The 16,317-nt window shown below is 45.0% G+C and overlaps 1 protein-coding gene across 3 annotated transcripts in view; it reads right to left on the bottom strand.

Moving 5' to 3' along the window:
- The window catches only part of TNFRSF11A (TNF receptor superfamily member 11a), a 72,860-nt gene that overhangs the window by 26,608 nt on the left and 29,935 nt on the right, over window positions 1-16,317 (bottom strand). For all 3 annotated transcript variants that reach the window (XM_060173972.1, XM_060173970.1, XM_060173971.1), the window contains exons 2-4: window positions 12,990-13,071; window positions 4,990-5,115; window positions 773-916 (exon numbers count right to left, since the gene is read on the bottom strand). In XM_060173972.1, the coding sequence (XP_060029955.1) occupies window positions 773-916; window positions 4,990-5,115; window positions 12,990-13,028 (309 nt within the window). In that variant the 5' untranslated portion in view covers window positions 13,029-13,071. The remainder of the gene's footprint in view (window positions 1-772; window positions 917-4,989; window positions 5,116-12,989; window positions 13,072-16,317) is intronic.

The following is a 16,317-nucleotide window of genomic DNA, read 5'->3' as shown; positions in this document are numbered from 1 at the left end:
TAAAAGTCCGCCCTGTCCCCACCGCCCTGTTCTGGATCCCCAATCCCTCCACTGGAAGCTACAGCAGTTCTCCCAAGGTTGCAGATATGGGTTAGCTATTATTACTTAAACCATCTGTCTATATTGGTATATTTCTGCCCATTTTTTAAGGTCCCATCTTGTCTTCCTTTCCAAGTCACACATGCACCTATGACGACATCCAAATATCCCTCCCTTTTTCCTCCTCTCTCTGGTTCCTGCTGGAGTTGGAGTTCTGAACCCTCTGGTTATCTTCCCCCCCCTCGTCATTTCTCCCCCACTGGGATTATGGATCAAAATTACTTTTGGGGTGCAGAAGGTGGGAGTTCTGGCTTCTGTGACTGCTTCTACGCTGACCATGGGCATTGGCAGGTGGATCCATACCCCCAGCCTGTAACTCACTCTTTACGCAACTTTTTTTTAAAATATGCAATCCTCCTCCTCCTCTTTCCCTCCTTCCTCCTCCTCCTCACTACCCTCCTCTTCCTCCTCCCCCCTTTCTCCTTCCCTTCTTTTTTTCTCTGCTAACTTAAAACTCAGTTTAGTCACAGGGTTTTTCAACATTCTTCTACGGAGGAACACATTTTTTTAAAGGGGGTATTGGTGCCCCCTAAGATTTGCCAGGTGGAAGGGCTCTAAGAGCACATGGGCTAACCGCCAAGACCTGCCCTGGGGTGCCCTGTTGGGTTGGGGGGGGCAGGGATGGGGCTCCCAGTCCCTCCAGCGCCACCTGTCGGGGGCGCGGGGCGCGTACCCGGGAGCAGGGCGCCCAGGCCGGGCGCGCACTCGGTGTTGCGGCGGCAGCAGCGGCAGTCGGCGCTCCAGTGGTAGCCGGAGGTGCAGGCGCAGCGGCGCGGAGCTGTCCGGTTGCCCGGCTCCACCGCCACCAGGGCTTTGCCTGCGGGACAGAGAGAGACAGGGCGGTGGGCAATCAGGGGCCTCCCTCCCATCCCGCACCGCCCAGACCACCTCCCTCCCCCCCCATCACCCCACTTCCCAGATGGCACCTAAAGGGCTCAGGAAGTTTTCTTCCCTCTCTCAGTACTTAAATTTGTGGTTGATTTTTCTTAAGATAATTTCCATGACAGGAGGAAGATGAAGGCCTGAAGGCCCAGAAGATGATTGACGGTTTGGGTTAATGCAAAAAAGACAGTTGGAGCTGGGGACATAGCATAGTGGTTGTGCAAAAAGATATTCATGGCTCAAGCTCCAGAGTCCCAGGTTCAGTTTCCAGCACCACCATAAGCCAGAGCTGAGCAGTGCTTTTAGTGTCTTTCACCAAAATAATACAAGTACCATATATATATATTATAATTGTGATTATGTAATACACGATATAATTATACTATATTATATAATTATATATCAATAAATATATAATTATAAATATACTATAATTAATAAAAACTAAATATTAATAATATAATAAATAATTACTTATCATTATATAATATATATAATAATACAAGTGATATATAATTAATTTTATTTTTAAAGAGAGAGAGACCACAGCCGGGTAGTGGCGCACATGGTTGAGCCCACATATTACAATGCACAAGGACCCCTGTCCTCCACCTGCAGGGCAAAAGCACCTTTGGCCTTGAGGCTACAGAGTGGAGACAGAGGAGACAAAGACTTCTCTGGGATCAGCCCAGTAAGGTCTTTTCTCTCTTCTTTTTTTTGCCTCCAGGGTGATTGCTTGGGCTCAGGGCTGGCACTATAAATCCACTGCTCCTGGCAGCCATTTCCCCCCTCCCCGTTTTATTGTATAGGACAGAGAGAAATTGAGAGAGGAGGGGGAGACGGGGAGAGAGAGAGAGAGAGAGAGAGCTGCAGACCTGCTTCACATCCGGGGGTTCGAACCCAGATCCTTACATAGGTCCTTCTACTTAGTACTATGTATGCTTAACCAGTTTTGCATATAATGCAAGGCCCAGAACACACTAGACAAATCCGGCTTCCTGGGAAAATCCAAATTCCAGTCCAGTATAAGTGTACCCAAGTGTATCTTTTTATGAACAGATGCTGGAGACATTTTCAAACATCTCAGTGCACCAGGCTTGGTGCTTCTGTCAACTCTGCCAGCAGACAGAATGAATCTTTATTTCCAAGAAACAGCAGTGAGTCAAGCTCATTACTTGGTAGGAAAGGCAGAGAAAAAGGAGAAGCCGCTGGAATCAGGTGCTTCTGGTCAGTTGAGTTTCCACATTATCTTCTCCAGCCAAAGCCTACCAGCTTCTCTAACAACCTGGGGAAATGATAGTGAGGCTGAAGAAATAGCTCACTTGGATAGTGCACTCACTGCCTTGCCATGCACAAGACCTAAGTTTGAGCCCAGCCCCTACCATGTGGAAGGAAGCTTTGGTGCTGTTCATGTTCGTTCTCTCTCTCTCTCTCTCTCTCTCTCTCTCTGTCTCTGCCTCTATCTAAAAAAAGAGAAAGAGTAAAAGATCATGATAATGTATAAAAAACAGTTATTTCGGGAGTTGGGTGGTAGCGCAGCGGGTTAAGTGCACGTGGTGCAAAGCGCAAGGACCAGCATAAGGATCTCGGTTCAAGCCCCCGGCTCCCCACCTGCAGGGAGTCACTTCACAGACGGTGAAGCAGGTCTGCAGGTATCTGTCTTTCTCTCCCCCTCTCTGTCTTCCCCTCCCCTCTCCATTTCTCTCTGTCCTATCAAACAACAATGACATCAACAATAACTATAAGAACAATCAAACAACAAGGGCAACAAAAGGGAATAAATAAATAAATATAAAAAAACATAGTTATTTCCTAGTTCTGTGCACTGCAAATACATCTAGTAGCCAGGGATCCACCCAGAAGTAGTGACTCTCCCCACACCCAGAGGTGCTGAGATATGGCTGCAGTCAGGAATCCTCCGAGAAAGTGCTGGTTTCCAGATCCAGGCCAGAAACATCCAAGGTGGGTGTGGATGCACAGAAGTCCATAAAGACTCCTGGAGTCGTCACCTCATCCAGAAACTTGATGACAGGAGCCAGGAGCCAGCTCTCTCGGTGGGACTCACAACTTACCGTGGGCAGAGCACCCAGTTGTAGCCCCAGCACCACATGGGTGCACCATGGCACCAGGGAAACTGCAGACGGTGGACGAGTGTCAGGGTGTCTCTCCTTGTCTCTCTGTCTCTACATCTGAAATAAAAGGGCTGAAGAAACTGGCGGAGTCATGCTGGGGTTTGACGCCTACATGACTCCGCCACTCCCAGAGGCCAATTTTGTTCTTCTTTCTCTCCTCTAGATAGAGGGTGTGAGACAGAGAGGAAGAGAGAGACACTGAGAAAAGGAAGGATAATTCCACACTGATCCATGGCCCATGAAGCTTCTCCCCTGCTGGTGCTTTCATGGGGTGGTCCTGCACTTGTACCTAGGTCCTTGTTTGTTTGTTTTTTTAATTACATTTATTTATTTATTGGCTAGAGACACTCAGAAATTAAGAGGAAGGGGGAGAAAGAGAAAGGGAGAGACAGAGCACTGTCTTCACCACCTGTGAAGCTTTCCCCCTATAGGTGGGGACCAGGGGCTTGAACCTGGATCCTTGTGCATTGTAATATGTGCGCTCAACAAGGCGCACCACAACCCGGCTCCTGAAACTGGGTCCTTGTGCAGTGTAATATGTGAGCTCTACTGGGTGAGACACCTGCCACCCCCCCCCACCACCACCACCAGTCGTTCCTTTTGAAAAGGGGTAAAGAGAGTGGCAAGAAATCACCTTGCCCTCCTGGATAGGCCCTGCTGGGAGGAGCAGGGGGCCACTGAGAAGAGTCTGTGAAGCAACAAGAGCCACCGATTGGGAGCACAGGGCAAGGAGAAACAGCCCAGGGCCCCTGACACACACCTGCACTCTGCCAGCTGGGGACGTGGGCCAAGCACAGAACAAAGAAGAATCGGGTCGAGCCCCCAGAGCTTAGAACCACCTCACATGGGGCACGGGAGAGAAGACATGCAGCGACACTGGGAGGGCACAGCCAGCAGCAGTCAGACAGGGTGAGCTCCTGGGCCCAAGTCAGGGTCCCTCAACAGATGGACCATGGGAATCAACTCCAGGGGAAGAACAAAGTCTGAGCAAGGGCCCCTCAAACAAGCTCCAAGGACAAAGGCTTTGAAGTTACAGCAGATCAGAAGACACCTGAGATGGAGAGACCAGGAGTGGTCCAGGAGGTGGCACAGTGGATAAAGCCTTGGACTCTCAAGCATGGGGGGTCTTGAGTTCAATCCTCAGCAGCACATGTACCAGAGTGATATCTGGTTCTTTCTCTTTTTTTTCTTTTATTTTTTGCCTCCAGGGTTATTGCTGGGGCTCGGTGCCTGCACCACGAATCCTCTGCTCCTGGAGGCCATTTTTTTCCCTTTTGTTGTCCTTCTTGTTTTATCGTTGTTGTGGTTATTATTATTGTTGTTGATGATGATGTCATTGTTGTTGGATAGGACAGAGAGAAATGGAGAGAGGAGGGGAAGACAGAGAGGGGGAGAGAAAGATAGACACCTGCAGACCTGCTTCACCGCTTGTGAAGCGAACCCCTGTAGGAAGCCTGGGGCTCGAACTGGGATCCTTAATACTGTGCTTAATACTTGTGCTTGGTGCCATGTGTGCTTAACCCACTGTGCTATCACCTAACCCCCATCTGGTCCTTCCTCCCTCTCCTCCTACCTCTTTAATAAATAAATAAATAAATAAATAATCTATTTTAAAAGAGAGAGAGAAATCAAGAGACCAAGAGACCAAAAAGACCTGAGACCAAGAGACCTGAGACCTAAATTCAAGAGACCATGGGAGCCCCCTGCAGGCACTCCTGTGTGACGGCCAGGGACTTGAACCCAGGTCCCCGCACATGGTGACGTGTGTACTCCACCAGGTGAGCCACCCCCAGGGCCCAGAAGAACAAGAGCTTGAAAGGGGAGTTTCACAGGACCCTGCACACATCCCAGTAGCTGCTCCCCTGAGAGCCCTCACCTGCATCACACACTTTGTGCAGCAAGCACTTCTCTTCCTCGTTCCAGCTGTCCAGGTACTCATCTGGGCCGCAGGGCAGGCAGGCGCTGTCCAAGGTAGCAGTGCATTTCGAGGACATGTAAGACCCTTAAGTTAGAAAGAAAATACACCAGGCCAGAGTCAGAGCAAGGGCGGGTGTGCGTCCAACTGTGAACCCTGATACCACATGGGAAGTGCCCTGGCACCAGAGGAAGCTCTGGTGCTGTGGTGTCTCTCCCTCTTTTGCCCCATCTTGCTCTGTATCTGAATGAAAAGGCAGCCTGAGAGCAGTGAAGCAGTGTGTGTGAGAGGCCCTATTCCATGAAAGATAGTGAGAGAGAGACAGAGAAAGTGAGTGAGAGAGAGGAGGGGGGAAAAAGGGAAAGAAAAAGAGAAAGAAAAAAAAAGAAAGGGAAAAAAAGGCAGAGAAAAGCAAAATCAAAGCAAGCAGCCAAGAGATAAGACTCAGTGGGTAAAGTGTAAGATTTGCAGCCTGGGACGTAGGTTTGATCCCTGGCACTGCACATGCTGGAGCAGTGCTTTGACCTCTCCCAAGATAGACAGATTTTTCAAAGTGTTTTATTTACTTGTAGGATAGACAAAGAAATTGAGAGGAGAGGAGGAAGAAGAGGAGGAGTCAGATACCTGCAGCACTGCTCCACTGCTTGCAAAGTCCTCCCCCCCCCCCCGCAGATGGGGACAAGGAGCTTGAAACAGAGTCTTTGCACATAGTAACAAGTGCATTGAACCAAGTGTGCTACCGGATAGATTTATTTATATCCACTAGGATTAGCTCTGCGACAGATGTGATCGCATTCCACCACTGGCCAAAGATTCCCCCTACTGTGAGAGGTGGTTTTAGACATACCTGCAACATGTACAAGTGAAGCACACACACACACACAAAGAGAGAGAGAGAGAGAGAGAGACCAAAAAAACCCCAACCAACTAGCCCACAGATTTAGTAAAAAAAAAAAAAAAAAAAAAAGCGGAGGCGGAGCTACGAGCAGCAGATCGCTTTCTCTCCTCTCCTCTCCTCTCCTCTCCTCTCCTGGATCAACTAGGAATACCAAAGGAGACCACCCGGACCGAAACAAGACAGGACTAGAATGACCACAGAAACCCAGTAAATCACCCGTGAGTACAAACACGCGTGGCTGGAGACAGAGAGGAGGGAGGGGCCTAAGGAGAGATCAAGTGACTGCTAACAGTTTGACAGTTTGTCAGTGGAGACACCACCTCCAGTCTGCTCCACCAACAAGGGGACAGCTGAAGGGAGGAAAGGACTCCCCAGAGACTCACCAAGTGCAACTCTGAGTCTCCATTGCTACTACCCTCAGAATCTGGAGCAGCAACAGGGAGGGACACCAGGGTACAGAGATCTAACCGGGAAACTCAGGAGAAGACCTATACCTCGGTGGCATAGCTGAGGGGCTGTGAAAGTCTCTTTGCATAACCACTGGATTATCTCTGCCACACCCTGCTTTATCTCTTGGTCAGCAGTCAGTGATTAAGCCAAGAAGCCTATTGATAGTTTAAAAGCCCTCAGGCTACCATAGCCTACAGGGGAAAAAAAAAAAAAGGCTTTTACACCATTGAACTCCAACTCAGGGATTGAAAAAACTGTTAACTTATACAAAATGGTTAAAACAACAAGAAAAAATAATGGAGACTCGAACCAGGACAAGAGTCCAGCTAAAAGTCCTCCAGAGGGCGAAGCACAAAACAACGAGTTCAACATCCAAACATTAGCTAAGGAAATAATAACAGGAGTGAGTAAAGAATTTGAAAAAATTGTAATCAGAACTGCAGGAACAACAAATGAGAATATGGAAGAAAATTCTAATAACCTCATGGTTATTAGAGAGCTGAAAGCTGAAATTGCTGAGCTAAGAAGGCAACTAGCTGAACAAGCTAAAACAGTATCAGAGCAGGGCAACAAAATAGATGAACTCCAGAAAGCAGTAGAGGGCAGAGAGAATAGAATCAATGAGGCTGAAGACAGAATTAGCAAGATTGAGGATGAATTAGAGACAACTAAAAAAGAAGTAAGAGATCTCAAAAAGAGATTAAGAGATGCTGAAAACAACAACAGAGTCCTATGGGATGACTTCAAAAGAAACAATATACGCATTATTGGCTTACCAGAGGAAGAAAGAGAAGGGGAGGAAGAAAGCGTTCTCCAGGCCATAATAGCTGAAAATTTCTCTAGTCTAGACAACACCAAAGACATAAAGATTCAAGAAGCCCAGAGGGTCCCAAACAGAATTAACCCAGACCTAAAGACACCAAGACATGTCATACTTAGATTGGAAAGGAATAAGGATAAAGAAAGGATCCTCAAGGCTGCAAGAGAAAAACAAAGAGTCACCTACAAAGGAAAACCCATAAGATTAGCAGCAGACTTCTCCATACAAACACTACAGGCCGGAAGAGAATGGCAAGATATCTATCGAGTGCTCAATGAGAAAGGCTTTCAGCCAAGAATACTATATCCTGCTAGATTGTCATTCAGACTAGATGGAAGCATCAAAACCTTCTCAGACAAGCAACAGTTGAAGGAAGCAACCATCACCAAGCCTGCCTTGAAAGAAGTTCTGAAAGGTTTCCTATAAACAACCAGACCACCACAAATAGAACATATATCAAAACACTCTAAAACTCTACAAGAATGGCGTTAAAATATCTTCAATCTTTGATATCAATAAATGTGAATGGCCTGAATTCACCTATTAAAAGACACAGAGTAGGAAGATGGATCAGAAAACACAACCCAACAATATGTTGTCTACAGGAAACTCACCTAACGCAACAAGACAAACACAGACTTAAAGTGAAAGGATGGAAAACTATCATTCAAGCCAATGGCCCACAAAAAAGGGCAAGAACAGCTATTCTCATATCTGACATGATAGACTTTAAAATACATAAGATTAAAAAAGATAGGAATGGACACTACTTAATGCTCAGAGGATCAGTCAATCAAGAGGACTTAACAATTATTAATATCTATGCACCCAATGAGAAGCCATCTAAATACATCAAACTTCTACTGAAAGAGCTACAGCAATATATTAACAGTAACACAATCATAGTAGGGGACTTCAACACCCCACTCTCTCAACTTGACAGATCATCCAGGAAGAAAATCAGTAAAGACATAAGGGAGCTAAATGAAGAGATAGATAAACTAGAACTATTGGACATTTTCAGAGTCATTCATCCCAAGAAACTGGAATACACATTTTACTCAAACCCACATGGATCATTCTCAAGAATAGACCATATGTTAGGCCACAAAGACAGCATCAGCCTATTCAAGAGCACTGAAATCATCCCAAGCATCTTCTCAGACCACAGTGGAATTAAACTAACACTTAACAATCAACAAAAGATTAGTAACAGTGCCAAAATGTGGAAGCTCAACAGTACACTTCTTAACAACTTCTGGGTCAAAGAGGAAATCAAGGAAGAAATCAAAATGTTTCGAGAGTTCAATGAAAATGAAGACACAAGCTATCAAAATATTTGGGACACAGCTAAAGCAGTCCTAAGAGGGAAGTTCATAGCTATACAAGCACACATTAGGAAACAAGAAAAGGCACAAATAAACAACCTGATTGCACATCTTAAAGACCTAGAAGAAGAACAACAAAGGAACCCTAAAGCAACCAGAAGGACAGAAATTACTAAAGTTAGGGCAGAAATAAATAACATTGAGAATAGGAAAACCATACAAAAGATCAATGAAAGTAAATGTTGGTTCTTCGAAAGAGTAAACAAAATCGACAGACCTTTAGCCAGACTCACAAAACAAAAAAGGGAGAAGACCCAAATAAATCGGATAGTAAATGAAAGAGGAGATATCACAACAGACACCGCAGAAATTCAACATATCATGCGAGGCTTCTATGAACAACTATATGCCACCAAGTTAGAGAACCTGGAAGAAATGAATGATTTCCTAGATACCTACCAACTTCCAAAACTAAGTAAAGAGGAAGTGGATAACATGAACAGGCCCATCACAGCTAATGAAATTGAAACAGTTATCAAAAATCTTCCCAAAAATAAAAGTCCTGGACCAGATGGTTTTACAAATGAATTCTACAAAACTTTCAAAGAAGAACTAATACCTCTACTTTTAAAAGTCTTCCAGAAGATTGAAGACACTGGAATACTCCCTGCCAGCTTCTATGAAGCCAACATCACCCTGATACCAAAAGCAGACAGGGACACAACCAAAAAAGAAAACTACAGACCAATATCTCTGATGAACATAGATGCGAAAATATTGAACAAAATTCTAGCCAACCGGATACAGCAGTATATCAAAAAAATTGTTCATCATGACCAAGTGGGGTTTATCCCAGGCATGCAAGGTTGGTTTAATATACGTAAATCAATCAATGTGATCCACCACATCAACAAAAGCAAGACCAAAAACCACATGGTCATATCAATAGATGCAGAGAAAGCCTTTGACAAAATACAACATCCCTTTATGATCAAAACACTACAAAAAATAGGAATAGATGGAAAATTCCTGAAGATAGTGGAGTCTATATATAGCAAACCTACAGCCAGCATCATACTCAATGGTGAAAAACTGGAAGCATTTCCCCTCAGATCAGGTACTAGACAGGGCTGCCCACTATCACCATTACTATTCAACATAGTGTTGGAAGTTCTTGCCATAGCAATCAGGCAGGAGCAAGGAATTAAAGGAATACAGATTGGAAGAGAAGAAGTCAAACTCTCCTTATTTGCAGATGACATGATAGTATACATGGAAAAACCTAAGGAATCTAGCAAGAAGCTTTTGGAAATCATCAGGCAATACAGTAATGTGTCAGGCTATAAAATTAACATTCAAAAGTCAGTGGCATTCCTCTATGCAAACACTAAGTTAGAAGAAATTGAAATCCAGAAATAAGTTCCTTTTTCTATAGCAACAAAAACAATAAAATATCTAGGAATAAACCTAACCAAAGAAGTGAAAGACTTGTATACTGAAAATTATGAGTCACTACTCAAAGAAATTGAAAAAGACACAAAGAAGTGGAAAGATATTCCATGCTCATGGGTTGGAAGAATTAACATCATCAAAATGAATATATTACCCAGAGCCATCTACAAATTTAATGCTATCCCCATCAAGATCCCAAGCACATTTTTTAGGAGAATAGAACAAATGCTACAAATGTTTATCTGGAACCAGAAAAGACCTAGAATTGCCAAAACAATCTTGAGAAAAAAGAACAGAACCGGAGGCATCACACTGCCAGATCTCAAACTATATTATAGGGCCATTGTCATCAAAACTGCTTGGTACTGGAACATGAACAGACACACTGACCAGTGGAATAGAATTGAGAGCCCAGAAATGAGGCCCCACACCTATGGACATCTAATCTTTGACAAAGGGGCCCAGACTATTATATGGGGGAAGCAGAGTCTCTTCAACAAATGGTGTTGGAAACAATGGGTTGAAACATGCAGAAGAATGAAGCTGAATCACTGTATTTCACCAAATACAAAAGTAAATTCCAAGTGGATCAAGGACTTGGATGTTAGACCAGAAACTATCAGATACTTAGAGGAAAATATTGGAAGAACTTTTTTCCGCATAAATTTTAAAGACATTTTCAATGAAACGAATCCAATTACAAGGAAGACTAAGGCAAGTATAAACCTATGGGACTACATCAAATTAAAAAGCTTCTTCACAGCAAAAGAAACCACTACCCAAATCAAGAGACCCCTCACAGAATGGGAGAAGATCTTTACATGCCATACATCAGATAAGAGTTTAATAACCAACATATATAAAGAGCTTACCAGACTCAACAACAAGACAACAAATAACCCCATCCAAAAGTGGGGGGAGGAATTGGACAGAATATTCACCACAGAAGAGATCCAAAAGGCCGAGAAACACATGAAAAAATGCTCCAAGTCTCTAATTGTCAGAGAAATGCAAATCAAGACAACAATGAGATATCACTTCACTCCTGTGAGAATGTCACACATCAGAAAAGGGAACAGCAGCAAATGCTGGAGAGGGTGTGGGGTCAAAGGAACCCTCCTGCACTGCTGGTGGGAATGTCAATTGGTCCAACCTCTGTGGAGAACAGTCTGGAGAACTCTCAGAAGGCTAGAAATGGACCTACCCTATGACCCTGCAATTCCCCTCCTGGGGATATATCCTAAGGAACCCAACACATCCATCCAAAAAGATCTGTGTACACATATGTTCTTGGCAGCACAATTTGTAATAGCCAAAACCTGGAAACAACCCAGGTGTCCAACAACAGATGAGTGGCTGAGCAAGTTGTGGTATATATACACAATGGAATACTACTCAGCTGTAAACAATGGTGACTTCACCGTTTTCAGCCGATCTTGGATGGACCTTGAAAAAATCATGTTGAGTGAAATAAGTCAGAAACAGAAGGATGAATATGGGATGATCTCACTCTCAGGCCGAAGTTGAAAAACAAGATTAGAAAAGAAAACACAAGTCGAACCTAAAATGGAATTGGAGTATTACACCAAAGTAAAAGACTCTGGGGTGGGTGGGTGGGTGGGGAGAATACAGGTCCATTAAAAATGATGAATGAAATAGTGGGGGTTGTATTGCTAAATGGGAATCTGGGGAATGTTATGCATGTAAAAAAAAAAAAAAAGAAGTAGAAATGCAAAGCAGAAATTGACTGAGTTTGGAGTATGGCACCAAAGTAAGAAAGCAGAAGTATACTAGAGTTTGCAGTGAGTACCTCCCTAATACTTCCTCTCCACTTTTCCAAGCTTTGGGTCCATGATTGCTCAACAATTTGTTTGGCTTTGTATGTTAACTCTCTTTTCAGTCACCAGGTTCCAGGTGTCATCAGGATGCCGGCCAGACTTCCCTGGATTGAAGACACCACCAATGTGTCCTGGAGCTCAGCTTCCCCAGAGACCCATCCTACTAGGGAAAGAGAGAGGCAGACTGGGAGTATGGACCGACCAGTCAACGCCCATGTTCAGCGAGGAAGCAATTACAGAAGCCAGACCTTCTACCTTCTGCAACCCTCAATGACCCTGGGTCCATGCTCCCAGAGAGATAGAGAATGGGAAAGCTATCAGGGGAGGGGGTGGGTTATGGAGATTGGGTGGCGGGAATTCTGTGGAGTTGTACCCCTCCTACCCTATGGTTTTGTTAATTAATCCTTTCTTTAATAATAAAAAAAATGTTTATCTGGAACCAGAAAAGACCTAGAATTGCCAAAACAATCTTGAGAAAAAAGAACAGAACCGGAGGCATCACACTGCCAGATCTCAAACTGTATTATAGGGCCAAAAAAAAAAAAAAAAAAAAAAAGCCCTCAGGCTCCCATAGCCTACAGGGAAGGAAAAAAAAAGAGGCTTTAAAAAAAAAAAAAACATGGTAGTTATGACGGGGGTGGGGAGAAGAGGGGGGAGGGGGCTTTTTGCATAAAGAGATGACACTAGGACTCGGGTGCTGAATGGTGTGACTGTCACACATAAAGAATTGTAAAGCTGTACCCTCTTCCCCCACCCCAAAATTCTATCATGGTGTAAACCAATAATGCTTTTTAAAAACCCTATCTAGAGTCTTTTTTTTTTTCTTTTTCAGCTACCAGGACAGAAATCATTCTTCACATTAAAAAGAAATAAGCAGGGCCATGAGATGGCTCAGTGGATAAAGCACATATCCAGGGTGCAGACCTGGGTTCAACTCCCAGCACCACATGGGAGTACCATGGACAGCACCAAAGAGAACTCCATGGATGGTGGAGTGGTGGTCTCAGTCTCTCTCTCCACAGGACTTAAAAACCGGGCCAGAAAGGATGCTGAGAGCTATCACACATGTGTGAGGCTTGGGTTCACTCCCCAGAGCCCTGTAAAAAAGAGAGAAATGTATAAAAAGAGCCCTCCCCACTTCTCAGGGACAATGGCAGGAGGTCGGAAGTGCTCACCAGGTTCACATTTCTTACAGCATCGGCCAAGGTGCTCATAGCGCCTCTCACCAGTACACGGGGGCGACAGCTGCATGGCCACCTGAAAAGAAAAGGGACGCAGGGTGATGACAGGTGACGACAGGGAGCAAAGCCTTTCTGAATAAACACAAAGAAGCAAATCATCGCAGACACCCACACGCCCATCACAGGGAGGTGAGGGGGTCTGCCTGTGTGTCAACAGCTGTACTGCAAACCAGACCCCCAGTAAAGTGTATTTTTTTAAAAAGGATCATCAAACTGCATCTCAGAAAGGCATTTAAAAATACTGTGGAGTGGTGTTCTAGAGAGAGAGAGAGAGGCTGTCTTTAAAAAAAAATCCCATAAACAGTTCTTGTAATATTTTCACCCTGCCAAGAAATGTGTTTTTCCTTTTCCAGCCCATCTCCACCCTACAAATGTATAAATAATATTTGGTTTTCTTTCCTTTTTACTTGATAGAACAAAGAGAAGCTGAGAGGGGAGGGAGGGATAGAGAAAGGGAGAGAGACAGAGACACCTGCAGCCCTGCTTCACCGCTAGTGAAACTTCCCCATGCAGGTAGGGTCTGAATCGGGCCCTTGCTCATGGTAACACGTGCATTCAACCAGATGCACCACTGCTTGACCCCCAAAACACTGAAATAACAGACTGATACTGGAATGAAAAATCCAGTGAGACACTCAAGAAATGACTTTGGCTGTTCTCCTGGAAAGGTGACAGATTAAGGGGATGAGAAGGAGCAGGCTGCACACAGCACGCGCTTGAACAGTCCCACCTCTCTGAGGAGGGCAGCATCACGCACAAAACACCCAGCCAACTAGGGTCACAAAGCAGTAGGAAGATACTCCTCCCCCCCTTCTCATTCCTTCTTCCTTTCTCACTTTTTTTTCTTCAGATTCCGAGCCTCATGTGTGTGCCATTTCAAATAGAGCTGACGGGACTTTTTTCTTTTGTATTTATTTTCCCTTTTGTTGCCCTTGTTGTTTTCCACTGTTGTTGTAGTTATTGTTGTTGTTGTTGATGTCATCGTCGTTGTTAGATAAGACAGAGAGAAATGGAGAGAGGAGGGGAAGACAGAGAGGGGGAGAGAAAGATAGACACCTGCAGACCTGCTTCACCACCTGTGAAGCGACTCCCCTGCAGGTGAGGAGCCAGGAGCTCGAACCAGGACCCTTATGCCGGTCCTTGCGCTTTGTGCCACATGGCTTAACCTGCTATGCTACTGCCCAACTCCCCTGACGGGACATTTTTAATCTCCTTTTTTTATAATTTCACAGAGAGAGAGAGAGAGAGAGAGGAGAGATACCGCATCTTGGGAACTTCCTTTGCTGCCATCGAATCTCCTTTGTGCTGCCAGGGCTTGAATCTGGGCTGCATGTGTGGCAAGGCAGGAACTCTACCCAGTGAGATACCTTCCTCCCCACTACACCCCCCACAAATCCCCCTTTTTGTGAGTAACATTAGGTTACAAGACTGTAGTCTTTCACTTCTTATTTCACTCAGCATAATCAACACCAGTCCATCTACTTTGTCCTAAAGAACACACTATCTCCTTTTTTTTTTAACTACAAAATAGGACTCCATAGAGTACATCCCATAATTCCTTTAGCCAGCCATCTGTCAATGGGCATTTAGGCTGCTTCCACTCTTTGGCTGATGTGAATAATGCAGCTGTGAACACAGGAGTGCATTTGTCCCTTTGGAAAAGTCTTGGCGTGTTCTTTGGGTAAATGCCTAACAGTGATATTCTAGATCAAAGGATTCCCTTTTTTAAATCGTAACTCACAGTGAATTTTGAAAAGTATCCAGAGATGCAGCTCAGTGTATGCTTCTATAACGGAGGCCCTGGGTTTAAGCCCCCGGCACCACCCCAGAAACAAAAGAACAACCCTCACCCCAAAGTACTGGACACCAAGATACACCCGGCTCAGGCAAGCCTGTAACCAGGGGTTTCTGTACCTGCCGGCAAGGCACCCAGACCAGCTGCTGCAGCTGCAGCTCTCAGAGTCTCAGCTTTCCGTCTGCAAGATTCTGGCCCAACTATGAACTTCCGCATCTTCTCTTCTACACAGAGCAAGACAAGACGCCAGGCCCTGCCGCGGACGCTCAGATCCTTATCAGGGAGCCACAGAAAAGTCATTCCGCTTATCAGCTTTCTCATGGTAAGAGAAAGTAACAGGCCCAGGAGATTTCTTTCTTTTAGGACCCGGGATATCCATGTCTGAGGCCTCACTCAGAAGCCTACTACATGCCAGAGCCAAGCAGTGCTGAAGTTTCTCTCTCTCTCTCCCTCCCCCTCCCTCCCTCTCCGCCCCCCCTCGCTTCCTCTGCCCTTCTCTCATACAAATAAATTAAATAATAAAGCTTCAGAACCATAGCAAACACAGATTCCCGCAGAGGGACAGTCTCATCTGACGCAAAGCAGCTGGCTGAGGGGTCAGAAAAGCTTATCTAGATACCACAGAGGGGCATCACAGCCCACACCAGCGAGCTCCATGGGTGGTGAAATGGTGCTGAGGTGTCTTCCCCCACCCTTCTCTCTCTAAAAAAATGAAAAAAGGCCAGGTGGTGGCACATACATTACAGTACACAAGGACCCAGGTTCAAACCCCTGATCCCTACCGGCAGGAGGAAAGCTTCACGAGGGGTGAAACAGGGCTACAGGTCTCCCTCTCTCTCTCTCTCTCCCCTCCCTCTCCTTCTCCCTCTCTCTCTACCTCCCCTCCTTCTAAATTTCTTTGTCTCTATACAATGATAAATCAATAATTTTTTTAAAAAAGATCAAAAAATAATTATTTGTGGTCCAGGAGATGGCACAGTAGATAAAGTATTGGACTTCCAAGCATGAGGTCCTGAGTTGAATCCCCAGCAGCACATATACCAGAATGATATCTAGTTCTTCCTCTCTCTCCTCATATCTTTCTCATTAATAAATTTTAAAGGCGGGGGGAGTCAGGCAGTAGTGCAGCGGGTTAAGCGCATGTGGCGCAAAGCGCAAGAACCAGTATAAGGATCCCGGTTTGAGCCCCTGGTTTCCCACCTGCAGGGGAGTCGCTTCACAAGCAGTGAAGCAGGTCTACAGGTGTCTATCTTTCTCTCCTCCTCTCTGTCTTCCCCTCCCCTCTCCATTTCTCTCTGTCCTATCCAACAATGATGACATTAATAACAACAATAACAATAACCATAACAATGATAAAACAACAAGGACAACAAAAGAGAAAATAAAATAAATATTTTTAAAGAATGAAAAAAGTGACCCGGGAGGTGGCACAGTGGGCAGAGCCCTGAACTTACAAGCACGAGGTGA

Source organism: Erinaceus europaeus, chromosome 15 (genome assembly GCF_950295315.1).
Source record: "Erinaceus europaeus chromosome 15, mEriEur2.1, whole genome shotgun sequence".
In the NCBI taxonomy this organism is placed as follows: domain Eukaryota; kingdom Metazoa; phylum Chordata; class Mammalia; order Eulipotyphla; family Erinaceidae; genus Erinaceus; species Erinaceus europaeus.
Note: the sequence above shows the minus strand (reverse complement) of the source record. Positions and strands in the feature narration are given on the sequence as shown.